Source organism: Trichogramma pretiosum, unplaced genomic scaffold (genome assembly GCF_000599845.2).
Source record: "Trichogramma pretiosum strain Unisexual culture from Peru unplaced genomic scaffold, Tpre_2.0 scaffold13, whole genome shotgun sequence".
In the NCBI taxonomy this organism is placed as follows: Eukaryota; Metazoa; Arthropoda; class Insecta; order Hymenoptera; family Trichogrammatidae; genus Trichogramma; species Trichogramma pretiosum.
In genome coordinates, this window is record NW_019641606.1 from 1,508,360 (window position 1) to 1,526,704 (window position 18,345).

Below are 18,345 nucleotides of genomic sequence, written 5' to 3' on the forward strand. Positions count from 1 at the left end.
AGCCTTTGCGCGCGCGGACGAGGAAAGACGGAAAAATACTAGCGGATTTAGTTCACGATAATATTGTTAATGCGCATCGACAACAATTTCAGTAATACGCTTGGTATACCGAGAAATAATATTAAATTCGTTTCAATTTTTACAGTTGGAAACTCGACGACTTGTTGCCCGTAAACGCCGCGGTACGTTATAAGCACGGAGTTTCAACGTTGGTTCATTTTCTACCCACTCCGAGGAAAAAATTCGTGACACGAACTAATTACTACACCCTAAAGAGTAAACGTATAATTTCATAGCGAAAAAAATTAATTAAATGTGGATGGTATATTTCCTAATTGACCCAAATCAAGATGTAGAAAAAAGCTCGAATTTGTTCAGCTTCTCGCACCCTGTTACAAAAATATCGGTAGTATTCCACGGTTAATTCTAATTCGGCTTTACGATCGAAAGTGAAACTCCGCATCTAATTAGCCGAGAAAAAAAAGTTCGTTCTGATATTTTCCTATATTTTTTTTTCTTGTCCGCGCGAAAAAATTCTTAGATAACACTCGACGCACACACACGGAAAATCCAATATCTATTAAAGCGCGCGTATACGCACGTATGCGCTTTCTATAGCCATTAGAAGAGCTCCACAGCTGGCATATACACAGCAGTGAGAAGAAATAAGCGTGAGCGAGTTGCATTATGTACCGCGAGATCGGCAATGCGTCGAAGAGAAAGAGAAATTAATATTATCTTTGTGCAACGATCCATTAAAACGGCAACTACACATGGACTCGTGGAGCTCGCCGAGCTCTCGTAGAGCCGCCCCAACGCGTGATTTTCACGGGGCCTCCGCGAGATCGTATCTCGCGTGCCGCAGAATAAGGAGTTGTATTAATCGATGCTTTTATGCAATTCTTCCTGCATACTACGCGCGCGCGCGCACACACACGTGTGTAAAAATGTGCTAGTTGTAAATTTCTCAATCAGAAATTTCATGTTGCTAGATAGAGTCGAGATGCATGAAGTTAATTTAGTTTTGTATGTACTCGAGAAAAACATGTATATGAGTGCACCAATAAAGCTTCATTGTGTAATGACTCAAAATGAGTTTAAGACCGGAAGATAACAGAGCGTTGCCGGTTCCGTGACCGAATAAATATACACGCTTTTGCTCGTGTCATATAAATAATAATTTTTACAGACTCTCGTCATACATTTTAAATTACCAAAAAATTTGAGCGAATATCATCGGAATTAAATTCGTAGAAGTTGTCGTACGGTGCATTTAAATAAGATGAAAATCATGCAACCACATCGGAAAGTAGCATCTATAACGACACAAATAAAAATGGCAAAGCTCGCGCGCGCTCAATCGGATCATGATTCAGTACCATAGCGGTGCATCGAATGTCAAACATAAAAACCAAATAGAACGTAGCTTCATCAAGGTGACCGAGCATAAAAAATGTTCTTAATCAATTAAAATTTTTACGACGAATAATTTTGATTGGAAAGCCACGAGTATTTCTGTTAGTTGGCTCATGAAACGTTAACCGAGCTTTGGCGCTCGCACACACTTGCATGCAGTCATGATATTGACTTTCAATGGGTCAATATATAATGTGCTGCAGCTTCAACCGTACGAATATATCACTTACAAGATTAGCGACGTACACTGTGCAGCGCAGGGGCTTCCGAAGCATCGCAACGAGCGATGGAGAGAGAGAAAAAAAAAGCCACGCACACTCGCCAACGTGCATATAATACTGGTATATGCTATAGACACGAACAATCATAACGGTTGTTGCTCGGACGCAGCGATCGGTATATATAGTATAGGAGGGATTTATAATATGTATACGCACTCTAGGTTATATATAGCATATAAACATACAGGTCGATGAGCAGGCGCCCGATCAAATCTAAACGGACGTTAATTTGCGCAACATAATTCGAAGCTCGGGTCGTGCATAAAACGGGCGCGCGGATGCTATGGGCAGCTCTCGCTCGAATCTCTCGATGTGAAATGATGGATATGCTTAATAATAATGATCGTTTAGAGAACCCACGTGATAGCATGTAAATTCGCGCCAACCTCCCATTTATTCATCAGGCAAGTAGACCAAATGCGTTAACTTTTGTCGGGTAAAAAATGTATTCGTGCATAGAGCGGCTACACGGGCTCGTTGAATAGAATTAGCCGTTGTTTTCGCGCGCGCGTCGGTTTGCCAATAGAGGCGAGCCGTAGCCACCGCCGCGTTACCAATACATAATTATCACTCTATTCACGATTCTTACGCATATAGACGCGTGCGTTTATAATATGTATCCACGCGAGAGCTAGCTCCGAGTAGTGCACATGCATGTGCCCACGCGCAACAGCCATATATATATATATTGGAACAAATGTATACGTATTCTCGAACCGTTACGGAGGACGAGCTCGAGTCGGAAAGTCGCTTGTTTTGTTGTTGTTGTTGTTGTTGCACATTTCGAGCTATGTATCGTGTAACTGCAGCTCGCCCGAGAGTGCAGTACTATTCGTGTATGTGTGTCTGGATATAACGCGTACACCGGTAATTTATCATTGTGTGATTTTCAAACGCCTGAATGTTAAAATATAAATAATACAGCCAAGCTCGCTGCTACTCTCGAAGCACGGCGTACAGGTGAAATTCGCACTTGTTAGAAAGTCTTTTCGCGATTTACGCGCGCGAGCACAGCTACGCGCATGAATTATTTTTTCATTGTTGTTCCCCGCACATCTGTGCGCTGCAGCTCGCCCATGTATCCCCGCCGTGGCCCTTGCTAATGATCTCGCCGGATTTATATATATAGAGTTCGAGGGTTTTCCAATTTTGTGTATTACAACGTACGAGAAACGTTGAACGTACCGCAGTGAGAATCGAATCGTTCCTCCTCGCAGTCACGAATTGGAAAAATTTCCCAATGTAAAAGTAATCGATTGTCCAGGGAATAACCTCGACTCCTAGGGTATGCCGCATCGTAGTCGACGTCCCCGAAGAGTATAAAACTGCTCTCATAGACCATTGGGCTTCGTTACACCCGATTGGGACTCACGTTGCGGTATTGGTGCAAGACGAGCAGCAATGCCTCGCATTTAAATAGAGATGAATGAAACCAAGATATCCAGAGGTTGCATAATGTCCTCCAGGCAGTTAACCGCTGTTTAGTTGGGCTGCTTTATTTTTTGTTCGAGGAAGAGGCTGTTTATGGTAGTACTGCGACTGCTCGCGGTCCGTATCAAAAATGCCAAGTGCACCGCGCGATCGCGGTTAATTGATTGAAACAAAAACAAAAGTAAAAAATTGCATCGCGGACTCTTGCAGCGTGGCACGAGTGTGCACATCTAGTTTTGAAAAATGGATAGCGCATCGCGCAGAATCATAAATTTTTATGATCTGATTTATTTTGCTGCGAGTGCGCGCGCATCATTTTGTCGGTTTTTCTTTTTATGGGGGCAAAAACCGAATCTCATTCATTGCGCGTATAATACAAATAAAACCATTTAAAAGTGGGTATTTCCTTTCTCCTTTCGTAGCAGAACCTGAATCATCGCTCTTCGATATGGGCAAAGAAAGAAAGAGAGAGAGAGAGAAAATAAAGGTTTACATCTTCAAGGAAAGATTCGCTTGCACGAGCGGCATTTATATATCAGGCAATTATTGAATTCCTTCATAAAAGTCGGCATGAAATACACGATCAAGGTAAAAATTTTCTTTCAAATTGTTTTCCCTTCTAGTATTGAAAAAGAGCATATAATAACAATTTCTTTCATTAAGATAGGGCAAAAGATATTGAACATATTTTCCCTTCAAGCATCGGGCATTGCACTCATTGAAAAGAAAAAGTACACGAATTATTTAATGGTTGCTGATTCGCATGTATTCATCCACGTCATTTTACTACACCGAGTGATATCATTGAGCTCGTGATTTCTACACAGATTTTCCTTTTACACCTTCGAGCGATCAATTGATGCCAATTCTCTCGGAATCTCGATACTCATGCGAACTCGTAATAGTTTTGCATTTATGACTGTACAAGAACACCTTCATTTACATAAAGGGTGGATTTATCGAGAAATTTTCCGCGGAGGAGGAGGAGGTTCGACTTCTCAAGAATTTTGATTCACCTCGGTAAGTTGGGCTAATTCTTGACTGAAAAGTCAGCCACGGATACGAGTGCCTCGAGCATTCTCAAGACGTATTATTGGAGCTTTATTCGAAGGTAAAAAAATGCACAATTCTCGCGTGCTCGGCAGCAGTCGAGTGAAATTCAGGCGCGGCGGTGATAAGCTTTATCGCGGTAACCAACGAGATCCATGAGATTCAAATTTAAATTTATGGATTCCAGTCGCAGGATTTTTTTTTATTCCGCCGTTCGCCGCAAATTCTCGTTATATACAGACGAGCGCGGACGTTGAAATTATCGATCAAATACATCGTAGAAGAGATATCGTCTCGAGCTTACTGTGATACAGACACCTGAATAATGCAATATAAGGCCGGAAAATAAATATTTCTCCGGCTTCGCGCCGAAACGAGTTGCCGCATTCCTCATCTTCAAAGCGTATAAAATATATAGGAGTATACCGATGTCAATTTCTAATAAACTGAGAAACTCATCATCTGAGTTTGTCTCGAGTGTAGTGTGTGCGCATCACGAGAGACAACTGCAAAAACACCACGAACTTACACATCTCTTCCGATAGATGTATACCGTGTGTCAGACAGTGCTGAGAGACAAAAAATATCTATATACACTTCGTGCCGATCGCGCTCGAAGAACATTCCAAGGCGTATGCGGCATTATACGCTGCTGCTGTGATGTACACGAGCTGTATGTGTTCAAGTGTGTGTGTGTGCGTGTGTGCCAGTGAGTATCGGTGTATATATAACGATCCTCAGTCATCTTTTTTTTTCTGAAATGTATGAGTCCTATAAGACTCTCTGTGCATTGCTCTTTTCTCGCGGGCAGCTTCCGGCTCACGACTCGCAGCAACGCAGCGTTTATTTCGAAAGTCGCGGCGCGTCGGCATGAGCATGACTCATGCAATTCCGGATTTTCGCTCCGCCAGTAACACAAAGTGCTATATGCGCGGCCTACAAGGGGGACTTTTGACTTTTCGAACGGGGAGTTTGTTCTCTTACATATATACGATGTGCGGCTTTGTAATCGACGTCTATTATCGACGTAATGGACTTTGTTTTGGACACTATAACCGACACACGTGTTACAAGCGTTGGTAATCGCGGCGACGTTAATATTTACACGATCGCTCGTACGTATACACGATTACGGCTAAGTTCATGACCGCAGGTACATATAATACCACCGAGGTTTATTTCAAACGCTCGAAATCGCATACATAATCCGCGAGCAAAGGATTTCCTATATCCCACGGAGATGAATTGTTACTTTTGAGAGATCGATTCGAGCCTACGTAATGCGTAACCGATCGTCTAGCCCATAACTTAGAAAAGTGAAATCAAATATTGGACGATTTGTAACTCTTGTAATAACTAAATTGAATTTCCTCATATTTATTCGCGAGCGCGCGTGCCGTATGTAACTATAAACGATTCGCATATATATCTGTGCCTGGCAATAAGACCGTAACAATATATTTTACCTGCAGCTTGCAAGACTATATGTACCACATACACATACATCGTACGCAGTACATTTACGACACGCACACGCGTACGAATAAAAAAAGTTCGATAATAGTATTAAATTTATGTCCCATTAAGAATTATATCTCGTATAAAGCCATGGTCTTTGGCTACTGTGTATATTTATATGTGTGCGCGTGTGCTTCGAGCGGGCGGGGTTGATAAGCAGCCTGATTAAAGAGAACGTTTAAACTCAATACCGATAAAACCGATTTACAAGTGGCGCGCGCGAGACCCGATCGAGGCGCGCGAGCGAGAGGGATCGGCACCACGAGTGAAAATGGATTTATTTCTTTTCTTTTTCTTCTGTTTTTTTTTTTTGCACACAGCGTTACACATTCGATGTTTAACAGTTCTTGCTCGCTCGCGAGACGTGTAAATACTTTTTTGCGCTGTACTCGGACACAAGGGAAAGTTTCGATGTTAAAAACGAATCGCAGCAACATGAGTCACTCCGTGTTCGGCTGTTTTTCAATTTATTAATCACTCGACGTTTCACGAAAAAATATAAAATCGCATTGAACACACAGCTCGATCGCCGCATTTGTTTTGTTGAACTTTTTGGATAATATTAACGGTTGTACATTAATAGTAAAACACCAAACCTCGGCATTCGTCTCTCGTGTGTATATGAACAACAGATTGGATAAGATGTTCCGTTAGATTCGAAATAAAGGAACTACGTCGACGGTATATATCCATCAGGCCACCGTCGTACAGCTACGAGTCCACGCGCGCGCGCGAGAAGAAAATTACTCGACGCGAGCCGCGCACATTGTCCGGCATCGAGAGCTGCATTAAAGCGCACATTTTACGATATAAGTGTGCAGCCGAGCTGCTTTTTGATGCCATCGGGGATAAGTCATTTTTCACCATCTCGGTATCTCGGTCTCTCGAGCTGCTTCCGCATTTTCTCAAAGGCAGTAGATATATTTAAATGAAGCCCGTCTGCCGTTTTTCTCGAGACTTTGACAGCTCGATGAAAATGTGAAACAGTGAAAACTTTGGCGGGGGTATGGGTGTACGCGAGAGTCGGTAAATCGTCGTCGTTCCTCGCGAGCACGTCAATCGGCGCATCTATATAGCACCTAATTTCCCTTTCACGGACTGCCAATAATATATATAGACTCAAGAGGCGAATTTGCATAACAGCCAAGTAATTGTTTGAAAACTTTCATTTGTACTCGACGAACCATTCGATATATCTCTCTCTCTCTCTCTCTCTGGCGATGGCAAAATCCCTGTGTGCAATGCTCCCACAGCTGGTACAGAGGTGCCATAATATACCCGCAGGCCATGCGCAGTCACCTGCCACGACGCAAACAAATTATGATACATACACGGTGTTTATGTATATAATATTCTTATTCATTATCGCGGGCTGCACACGACGACGACTACTACTCGTGTGTCGCAACGCACACTTGACTCGAGGGTGGAAAAATTGTACGTATTAATATCGTTGAAAATATGATAAGGTGTATTACGTTGCATCGAAGCTCGGGCTACATATGTATTATACAAACGGTATATACAGGGGCGCGCGCTAATTCGAAAGTCATATCCACGCGAGTTTATTGAATGTTTGCGCGACTCGTGCCAAGCCATTTGAAACACTTATATGTATATATGTACTCGGCCGGCACTCAGCGGGAGATGAATTTTCTGTCGGTAGCGAAACGCTCATTATAAACTGGACTGTACATAGGCGTTATTATTTTCTCAAAAACCTCGACTGCTCGACTGGGATTTATCTATATGTACGTACACTTGGCCTAAATTAAGACGACCAAGTTTACTACTGTAGCATCGAATACGAAGGATATGGCACACAAACGCGAAAGATTTATACATTCGCTACAGTCGATGTTTGCGTTTTTCCCTTTTTTTTTTCCTCTCTCCGTTATAATAGATGCATATAATACGTTATTCTCTGCGCACTCGTCTGCGGCATATATGTAAAGAGAGACGATAGATTTATCGAATATTTTGCATGTGCTCGCGCTGGTTGTGCGGTGCATCGCTCGCCGTATGGCTCCAAGCGAGTATATATAAAGAGAGACAGAGAAGATTGTCGAGGCTCGAGATCCACGCGTGTACAGTGGCGGCAGTCGCGCGCGCGCGAGGATTGTGCAATTTTCCGCGAAAGGAATGCTCGGATGGGTACACACACACACATGGGTGCGTAAATTCTGTCACGTTGCAGTCAGCAGCAGCAGCAGCAGCAGAAGCAGATATTACTAGATCTCATCGTGGAGAAAACTCAAGCGCGCCGATATCTCTGTAATATCTAGCGAAAAAATGATTGAGCAATGATTTTCGAGAAAATATCGACTCGAATGTAACGCCGAGGTCGTCGGAGTAAATCGTTGCCGATCGCCGTGTATGGAGAGAGTTTTAAAAATATAACAAAAAATTCAATGCGAAATTCCGCAGGAAATTCGATTCTTTCAATTCGGTTTGAGTAAAGTGTGTAGACGAATTTTTTCCCCTAATATACAGCGTCAAATTGGCATTCGTGAAATCGTAAATACCTCATACTTATTACGATCCGGTAAATCCCGAAATATCTCGGATAATGGATGTACATTACAGGCCGATGTCATTCGAAAATACGTGCCCGATGAAAGCTGAAGATTTTCGTCTCGTCGATGCGGCTCGCTCGAAAATTAGTACGGCACTCGAGAGCCACTACTACAATACTCTCTCGAGAGCACTCCTAATAGCCAATCTATTGTAGAAAGCATTACGAATCGGTCTTGGAAACACACCTAATCCGAATAATTATACAGCTTTGAAAAAGCCTTCGTAGCTATATGCATGCATATATATCTTGCCCCTATCATCTAATAATTGTTCGTAACCTAGAACGCGGCGTGCATGAATCATATTATATATAGAGAACCGCTTGCAACACGGCTCCTCTATATAAGCGGGGCACTACATAAAATTCACAGCGCGGACAAAAATTTCCACACACGTTTAAATATAAAGAGAGAGAAAGAGAGATATGCACTCTAAGGTAGAGCGTAAATGCACAAGAGAACAAAGTATATAGATGCAAAGCTAGCTGCGGTATATCGGAGCTCTGTGTGTGTGTGTATGTGTATAATACACTTGGCGGTATGTGCACAAGCAAAGCCTCGCGGAGAGAAAAGACTGCAGATCGTCTATAAGAAGACTTTCGCCGACTCCCGATCTGCCGACTACCTCGTACTTATAATGCTGCATCTATTATACTCACATACACATAGCTACGTACAGCGTGGATATAATCTCGTATAAGGTACAAGTATTGTTATAAGTGTTGCGCCGGGTCAACGGCTGGGGCGCGCAGAAGAGAAATTCTCGATTTAACGCGCGGTGTTAGCCGCGCATCGCTGTATATTTCGCCGCGTGTAAACGGATTTTTAGCCACCGTCTCTCCTCCGCGCGGTCCATTGTGTTAAAAGCGAATCGCTGTTGTAAGGTCGATCCGATTTTAGAAAATCGACTCTCCGTAAGCAGCAACGAGATTATTTGGGTCGAAGGAAAATTCGGCGATCGTTGTATACAGCGTAAATACCGATTCTTCGATTATAAACGATCATTGGCGCCTGCGGCGCTTCGTGCCAGGGGGCAAAAGCCTCGTCGATCGGGTTCGTCGGTTCTCCGACGCCGACGTAATAGCTCATCAACGTGTATAACATAATAAATGATCGGCATCGTCGTATTCCCACGTTTTGCTATATAGAGAAGCTTATGTAGAAGCGGCATGAGTTGATGGAGTTCTGTTGTAGTTACGCCGCCGCCGCCGCCGAGCGAGCTTCGAGTTTAAATGCTCGCTATACTTTGAGCTACAGGTTCATATAATGCGCACTTCATGAAGTACATAGTGCATGATATTAATGCGTATATTACGAGAAATATGATCTCGCGATTCGAATCTAAGACGGGTGCGTTTGTGGATATATAAATTATAATATATGCGCGCACTAGCGCACCCCATGCCTAGCTACACTACTCTTGGCGTGTGATTATCAATCGTGGCTATCTGCCTGCGCACACACACACACTGAGCACTGCACACGCCTCTCGTCTTGGATTTTATATATGCACGGCTCGCATAGACACAATCAACATTGTTCGCGCGCAATAATTCATAATTTGAAATCGCGTGCACATTTATAAGCGCTTCGTATACCCCCGCGAGTCCAATATGATATTGTGAAAATCGATACCTTAATACATTGGTTTACGAGCTATAGCTCGAATTAGAAGAATCAAAGGAGTATGATTTTTATTCTCCTACTACGTTGTTGTTTTTTTTTTTCGCTGCAATTATCGCCTAATGGTAGCGGTGAGATCAAACGGGCGGCTATTTTTTCAGAAGTATATATTACGGAAAAATCAAGTGATGTACGTTACGAAGTACTTGCCGGATGCAAATGCGTTATTATCTCGTGGAAAACGGAGATAAAGTATCGGAAATATTGTAATTGTAATACATGAATTAAAAACGCTCGATACGAGTATTTCGCATCAACAGCTACAGAGATTCGGGTTCGTCCGCACGAGTGCAAATATTTAACGCGAAAATGGAATATTATCGTACACACGGTGAAAAAGCAGCTCACTTTTGTAAGTACAATTATATCTCGACATTTTTGCGCGCGGACTCGAGCGGAGAAAAATTTCGCACGACTCGAGTCGTGTCGTGTCCCTCGAGCGAGTGTTTGCCGGCGCGCGTAGAAGAAATCTTCTACACAATATTCGACTCGTTCGGTTTGCCAACCCTTTCAAACGCCGAGTTCTCTTCTGTATATTACATTACGCACACATCCTTCGGGCTCTAAAGTATACATATAATAGAGAAGAAAAGCGAGCGCGTGCGTCACCGCACGAGTGCGTATATAATATACGTACCTATATATATCTATATATAGGCGCACGCAAACGCACACATGTATTAAAATACCAGCGAAGCATGCGATGCATATATTTCTCGCATACCGTAGCTCGGCACCCAAGCATGTGCTTTACGTAGATATATATATATATAGAGTTTTTCCTCTCCGCTGCGGTGTGCAGTTCAGTGCAGTCGGCAGTGGCAGCCGGTCTGCGTTCAGGTATATACGTGTATATATATACATCTATATGATAGGCTCGCGACGGCCTTGCCACCGATGCATTTCACGTACACGTAGACGGCTTGCTTGGGAGTCTACGACCTCAGGCGCGTATATAAAGTCGCAGAGCTTATAATGCGCGCGACCGGTTCGCTTTAATACGCGCGAGAGACGTTTAGTCGCCGTAGTAGCCGCTGCCGCGTGATGTGTGCGCGCGCGCGTATTTTCATACCACTACACGGCGGATTAATCATCCCACGAGCTGATCTTTTCTCTCTTTTTCTCTTCCCATATGCCGCAGTCTCCGAAGAAAATCGAGTGACTCACGAGCGGACGAGCCGCCGCATGCGAATATGTATTATAATAAGCCTGTATACCTAGCAACATACCAAGGCTGATGACACGTACGAAATGGCCTGTGCTTATTGTACGCATACGTACACACGTGCGCCTCGTGTACAATACAGTGTTCCGAGTTCGCCGACGGATTTTTCAACGCTGCTGTTAAATGTTTATTGAAACGTCTCGGAAATTATCCATTGTTGTAACAATCGGCTCTGCGTACATGCCGCTCCAAGTGTGTCGGATAAGATTATTAGCATGATGCAACGAGATCTTAATTTCTAGCTATTCTTAGTCAAGGCTGATTCTGAATGAAAAAACTTATATAGCATTTATATAGCGCGGCCGAGTCATCGTATCAACGCACTTGCGTAATGCCAATATAAACAATTTCCGACTTTATAACGATATCTCGAGCTCCGTGCATTATTTCGTTCTTTTTTTTTTGTGCGAGAAAATTTTTAAGATTTCAGTCGATAAAGCGCAAGACCAAATCCATACATAGTTATATAGCTTCGCCTATCTACCTCTGGAAGTTGTACGAGTGCTTCTGCAAAACCCATGCAAAATGCGTAACTCCCGTGTTATTTTTTTCCCACTTCTATTTTCAGTAAATAGCATTTGTCGACTGGTTAATACGTTGCTTTCTATTTTTTCTTCGGAGCGGATTATCAATCGCGTATGATTCTTGTTCGATACCTTTTGATGAAAATTTATACACCCGCGCATGGAAAATAATATATCAAATTTCGACTTTCCTAACAGCAACAGCAGCAGCGACGGACTTCGATGGTGTGGTGCATGCATTTGAGTGCGCGCCCGTAACGGATATACCAGTTCATTGGCACTCGAACCAGACCAATAAGGATCGCCAAGATTTATTTGACGAGGGACTGTATCTCGACTTGAAAAATTGTGATTCAGTAACTGACTACTACTACTACTCCTTTTTAGGCGCTTTCACTGCACAAATTGCTCCGTGTTGTTGTTGTTGTTGTTGTTCTCTTATGCATCTTTCATGGGAAGCGAGATTTTTCGACCAGAGGCTCAATTTTTCCCCGTGGTAGTAGTAGTAGTCCGCAGCAGTAAGTACAAGTGCGATTAGAGATGCTCTCGTTCGCCGCAATGTTGTTGCTTTTTTTATATATATATACAATGCACTTCGTGCTGTACGGGGTTTTTACTTTCTGCGATGATATTCGTTAAAATCGTCGTCGTGGCGAAAAGGGATAGCCTCGGGTTGAATAGAAAGTCAATAACCGCGCGTACTAGTTAGATAAATTTAGACATTATCTTTTTAAGAATGCGTGTGTTTACAAGCAACGAGAGATGTAATAGTAAAGATTTTAATGCGGCGAAATAATTTTGAAAATGTATCAATTAAACTTAACTGCAATTATAAAGCCTCGAATTAACAAGGTTATCATGCTGCGCTATAATTATAGAAACAAATCAAAGTGATAAACTATAAATTTGTCACTCTGCACGTAAACGTGAATTATTCAACGCGACGATAAATTTTAATTGATTTTTCCATAATTTTACAACTATCATTTTTCTGAACTTTGAGTACATAAACGAGCTATGGATACGGCATATTATTTACATCTGACCGACTTAAACTCGTTCGAAATATATCTGCGCGATATATATTCTTAGAAAAAGCCGATTAATTTTAACGAGTTTGAGCATTATTCGCGCATACGATGCAGTATATTATACGTCAGTAAGGAGAAAAGATAAGATTTCTTCTTTTATTTTCTCTCCCTCTCCTTCTTGCTGACAATCGCGCTGAAGTAAGCAAAATCTATGCCAAAACTGCAACTCTCGTGTATGTACGTTTCGATGCTTGGCTCTTCCGGTTTTACAAAAGAAGAAGGACGACACGTGGTTTTGTTTTAGCGCAAAACCCAAAAATATGACAGTCACGTAGAGTACTTTGTAGCTCGAGGAGAAAATGCCAAATTTTCAATTAAACGACGTAAGTGCACCGTTTGCGTTAATTGAGAATCTCTTTTCTTGGCCGCGTCAATAATTTCTGCACGTACGTTTGCTTATATAATCACCAGGCGGCCAAATAAAATACTAATCACCTGCTGATACCGAAGTGCACTTTCTATATGCGTATGTGCTGAACGTGTACGCGCACGCGCGCGAGTTAGTTCCTGCATTAATGAGAAAAAAAATTTCACCGGTTGCAATAAAGTCATTATGCATGCACGTACGAGTGTGTACGCGTATGTCCCAGATTTTATGTTCATCGTTGTAATTTAGGCTACCACGCGAGGCGCACGATATTAAATTAATGCCGCGGCGGCCGGTAAGAAATTCAATTTAAAAAATTATCGAGTCTCGCGGACTTTATTACGCAAACTGTTCGTGACGATTTTTTTTTATTTCTCGGGGTATTTTTGGGTAGCGGAGTGTTTGTGCTCGTTTATATTGTCGGAGTGCGCTCACTCGCAGTTACGAAACTGCCTGCGCACCACAATGCAGGTACACAGGTTTTTTTCCAATCAAAAACTAGATACATTGGTCGTTTGACATTTTTCACTCGGTATCGGTCAAATTGAAGTTACATCGGGTTGTTTGCGTGCGCGCGGTGTATTGAACCAGTTGCGGCTATCGGCCTCGCGTGCACGTGTGCCCGAGTTTCCTTTTTTTTTCGATTCGGATCTCTGAAATTTATGAGAATAACGCGCGAAAGGCTGAATAAAATCTACGGCGAATTTAAAAATTGCTGTTTTGCAAAAAGTGCTTACATTTTCTTTCGATACCTAATAAAGCGCTCGAGCTCTGTGTTTCCAAACGAAGGCGATAAATTTTACATTTATCGCGCGACCGAATCGACGAGAGTCGAAGGAAAGAAAAAATCTCGTAGGTACGTTTCCTGGAAGTAAATCTCGTTTATGGAGTGTTTATGATTTTTCACCCACCGTACGCCGATATACAGCCATAAGCAGGAGCTTATTAATGCACGAAAATCATGTACGACACGAAAATTCATATTTATTCGCAATTTAATCGCGTTGACAAGATAAATTCCCGCGTACACACACGCGGAGCGAAATACGAGCAACGTGAATATTTTACTATGCAGCATGCGAGATTTCCCACACGCGGTCGTTTGTAGCTCGCGAGAGCATATTATGAGTGATTTTACAGGCCTGCTACTTTGTAAACCTTTCTAATCGTACACACGCGCGATATAGATTTTTCTTGAAAATATGCAATACGCGACGAAAAAGTACGAGACGTTGCGAAACGTACATATCCTGTAAACCGTACAGTCTCGCGATCCACCGAATCACTGTCGTCGTCGAGTATACTATCTCAATGAAGCGATCGGAAAACTTCATTTGGAATTTTCACATTGTGTACACACAGACGCGTGAGACGTGCGCGCGCGCGAGGGCGTCGTTCGTTGTTTCCTTCGCGCGCGGCTTTATGCATATATGATGCACGAAATATGGCAGTTTTGCCGCGCTAGGCGATGAAAGTACCCGCGTGAGTATATTATACAGAGAGAGTATATACGATGTATAATGTGCGCACGTATAGTACACACAAGGTAGGTACGTACGTATGTACGTATGGTGTAGAATTGATTTCACTTTTGTTATTTATTACGCGCCTCGGAAACTGCACCGAGAGTTCGCGCGCTCAAGGGGTATGACTGCATTTTGTATACACAAGTGTGTGTGTGTGTGCTGTGCTCGGTGCGCGCGTCCGAGTCGTGGATAAATCCCCGGATAACGAGATTTTTATCGTATAATCGCACACGGCGTCTAGCTCGCTATAATAGCTTTAGTTTTATGAAAAAAGAAACGTCCGTGCGTACATGTTTGTACGTATTATACGCATGGAGTCGGTGTATTATATTGTGCATGTAACCTAGATCGGCTCGGGTGTATACCACTTGCGATTGTGTCTTATTGCAGCTAGTCCATACAAGACACATACATATACGTTTGATTTCTCAATTAAAGGCCGAAAAGTTCGAGACGGAAATCGATCGAGAGCCCAGATACATGTTGTTCGTATGTTATGTCGAAGCCTCAGTAGACGTGCATATTATATTATATCCGCTCTCCGGGGCAGGCAAACGATTTTTTTACCTCGTCATTCGTTTCGCGCGCAAAAACAAAGCTCCGTACGAACGCACGCCCAATTGGCGGCTCCGAATGCGCGAATGCTGTTAACGTCTATACGCGTTTATAACGCTAATCCATAACAGGAAAAGTCCGTCATTAGAAATGAATTATTGCGAATGGTATATTTCAACGACTGCGCCGAGCCGAGTTTATACTGCAGAGGCGCGCGCGAGTCCTTTAACGATCCTCGCGAGGCAGCAGCAGCAGCAGCAAAGACGCCTGTGTACTGTATACGGCGCGAGCTCGGGGGAAAAATGAAAAGAATCGTTTGAAAAATCGTCTCGAAACGACTTTCCCAGAACGAAAAGGCAATCAAGCGTCCGAGAGCCGCCGAACGAACGAACGAAGCCTATATAGGCGCTAGGCTAGGCACTGCGCACGAGTGCAGCAGCAGTACAGCCAGGGTACTTCACTTCCGCGCAGCGGTACATCATTCGTTTAACCGAGTCCGATGTACGTACACACACAAATATATTTTTAACCATATATATACATATACAGAGTTTATATTATACATGTATTCGCGTGCGCAGCAGCGGTCCAGTGGCTGCTGCTGCTGTGAGTGGCAGATATTTTATAAACATCATATATAGTAACGAGGCTTATGCAAGGACGAGGCTTACCTTGACTTCGTGGTAGCGTTCCTCGAGGTAATAAGCCAGACCTCTTGCCTCCTCGTATCTGGCAGCCAGCGCCACGTACTTGTCGTAGTGCCTCTTGAACAGGACGAATCTGCAACGGGACGAAAATTAAGAGATAATTACGCTTCTCTGTGTGTTACTCGAGTGCTTACTCGCAATTATTTTGTACTTATGAGAATGTTATTACAGTTGTCGTTGTTTCTCTCTCTCTTTTTTTTTAAAAGCATTTTTCCAAGCCATTGTTTTTATTTCATCTTTTCATTTCATCTCTGAGACTTTTTATTTTTTTCAAACAACGATTTTGTAATTTAATTAAGAAACGATATGCTTGAAAATTTCATTTCAATGCCAATGGCAGCTCCAATGTAAACGAAGGAGGTAAATAATATTCAAGTTGACCATATATGAAGCTTATTCGTGAAAAATGCCACTTTCACTGGACAATTAAATTGGATATAATTGCATTACATACAGGAATGTAACAGTTTCACCTGCTCTTTTTCTGTAGCCTTATAGTCTTAGTCTCCAATGACAGAAATTGAATAATAGATACATTCTTCGTTTACACCGGAAAATACTCTCGAGATCGAAGACAAGTTTTTCGATATTTTCACAGGTTACTTGTAGAAAGACTATTTACAAGCGCGATTCGCTCGCGGAATATAATTATTCATTGACCACACATACGAGCTTACTTGAACACTATAATATCAATTAAATAAATCCTTTTATAGCTCTTGAAAAAATACTGGTAATTTAATGCGCGTCGAACGAATTTAAAATTTAGGCTAATTTTATTTAATAAGCTCTGAGAAGAAGAGGAAAAAAAAGGATTTTCCGACGATCCTCGAGTTTTTTTAATAAAGCCGAGTGTAATCAACGTATTACACAGACGCTGTCTCTTTGCGACCTCCCTCAGACAGAAGAGTTTCTCTCTCTCTCTCTCGACGAGTACGTATCCTTGCGCAAAAAAAGAAAAACAATATACACGGTTAAATAAACGCTCTCTTCCTCGTGGAATTCCTGGGGCTGGCGCGCGCGCGCGCGCCAGCACTACATAACTCATCATATACCAGCGCAGACTGACATCCAGGAGAGGCACAAAAAAAAAGGAAAAGAATTCATATAACGCACAGCACGCGCATCGTGTACTTCGTATTCTCTGTAATACGTCGTCAACCATTAAACTTAATTCTATATATCTCACGGCTCGACTCGAGTGTCTCTGTGTATTACACAGCTGTTGGTGGTACACTATATACGTGCGCGCGTGTTGTGGATATTAAAATGAGCATCTTTGATTCTTCGAGTGGTGAGTGTGTATATGAGCGTGAGCGAGAGAATAAGAAGAGAATCTTTGGGCTGAGCCGCGCGCGATTGATGTATAATGTGTTCTCGTGTGTGCGGTATATGCGTCTGTCCGCGGCACGTCGACGACTTTAAATATCCACTTGTTGTTGTGTGTACTGGGCGGAGTTATTTATTTTGTTTTGTGTACTTAAGGCTCCGCGAGATGCGATGTGTGTTTTACACGCTTGTAATGATGCATGCGATGATGGCAGTGTAAAACGTATACAAACGATCGATGATGCGAATACATAGCGGAGGATTTAATTGGGTTGAAGTAACTCTGATTTTAGCTCTGATTTATGTACTCGCGCTCATAATGCGTATGTATAACTATCTCGAGGATCTTTTCGTCATATTACCAGTAACCAGCGAGGCAGTATAACATTTCTATATGGTAATTATTATTACTCTTGAAAAATAGCGACGCAATAGGCTCCATAATATATTTTGCGTCAAGTGAGTGTGCGAAGAGAGAAAGAAAAAGACCGAGAGATATAGAGGTAAGCATGCCGTTAATGTTTCGAGCCGTTATACAATATTTTCCGTCCGTCCGTACGTCATGCAGCCGGATCGGCCTGCGCAGTCCAACGTAATAGAAAGGACTGCGCCGCCGCTGCAAGTGCATCGCAGCAGCCGCTTCAGCGAGGCCACTGCACGCGGCCGAGCAATATAGCGAAACAACGAGATTCAACAACGAGAAAGAGGGAAAAAAGGAAAGGCACGAGCTCGAGAGTTCGTCGAACCCGCCCGCGAGCCGCTGCAGCGATGACAAATCTCGATAGCTGACCAAATTTATATCGCTCTAGCTGCAGCGTGCAATATACGTATAAGACCTTTTTTTATCTCGGCGTTATGCAAGGATCCAAAATGCAATTCACGCACGCGAGCACCGACGAGTTATCGCTCGCCGCTTATCCGACGCGAAAAGAACAAAAAATGACGATGATTGAATGTAACGTTGATGTGTGAGACGACAAAAAAAAGTAGTCGCGCGAATCGAGGCTTCTATCAATTAAGAACTGCTCTATTTTGCAACAATGCTTATGAACGTCGAACTCGCTGT

The 18,345-nt window shown here is 42.7% G+C and overlaps 1 protein-coding gene across 2 annotated transcripts in view; it reads right to left on the minus strand.

Annotated features, from left to right (window-relative positions):
- LOC106652135 (macoilin-2-like) overlaps positions 1 to 18,345 on the minus strand; it is a 43,145-nt gene that overhangs the window by 21,883 nt on the left and 2,917 nt on the right. For both annotated transcript variants that reach the window (XM_014370931.2, XM_014370930.2), the window contains exon 2: positions 15,915 to 16,023. In XM_014370931.2, the coding sequence (XP_014226417.1) occupies positions 15,915 to 16,023 (109 nt within the window). The remainder of the gene's footprint in view (positions 1 to 15,914; positions 16,024 to 18,345) is intronic.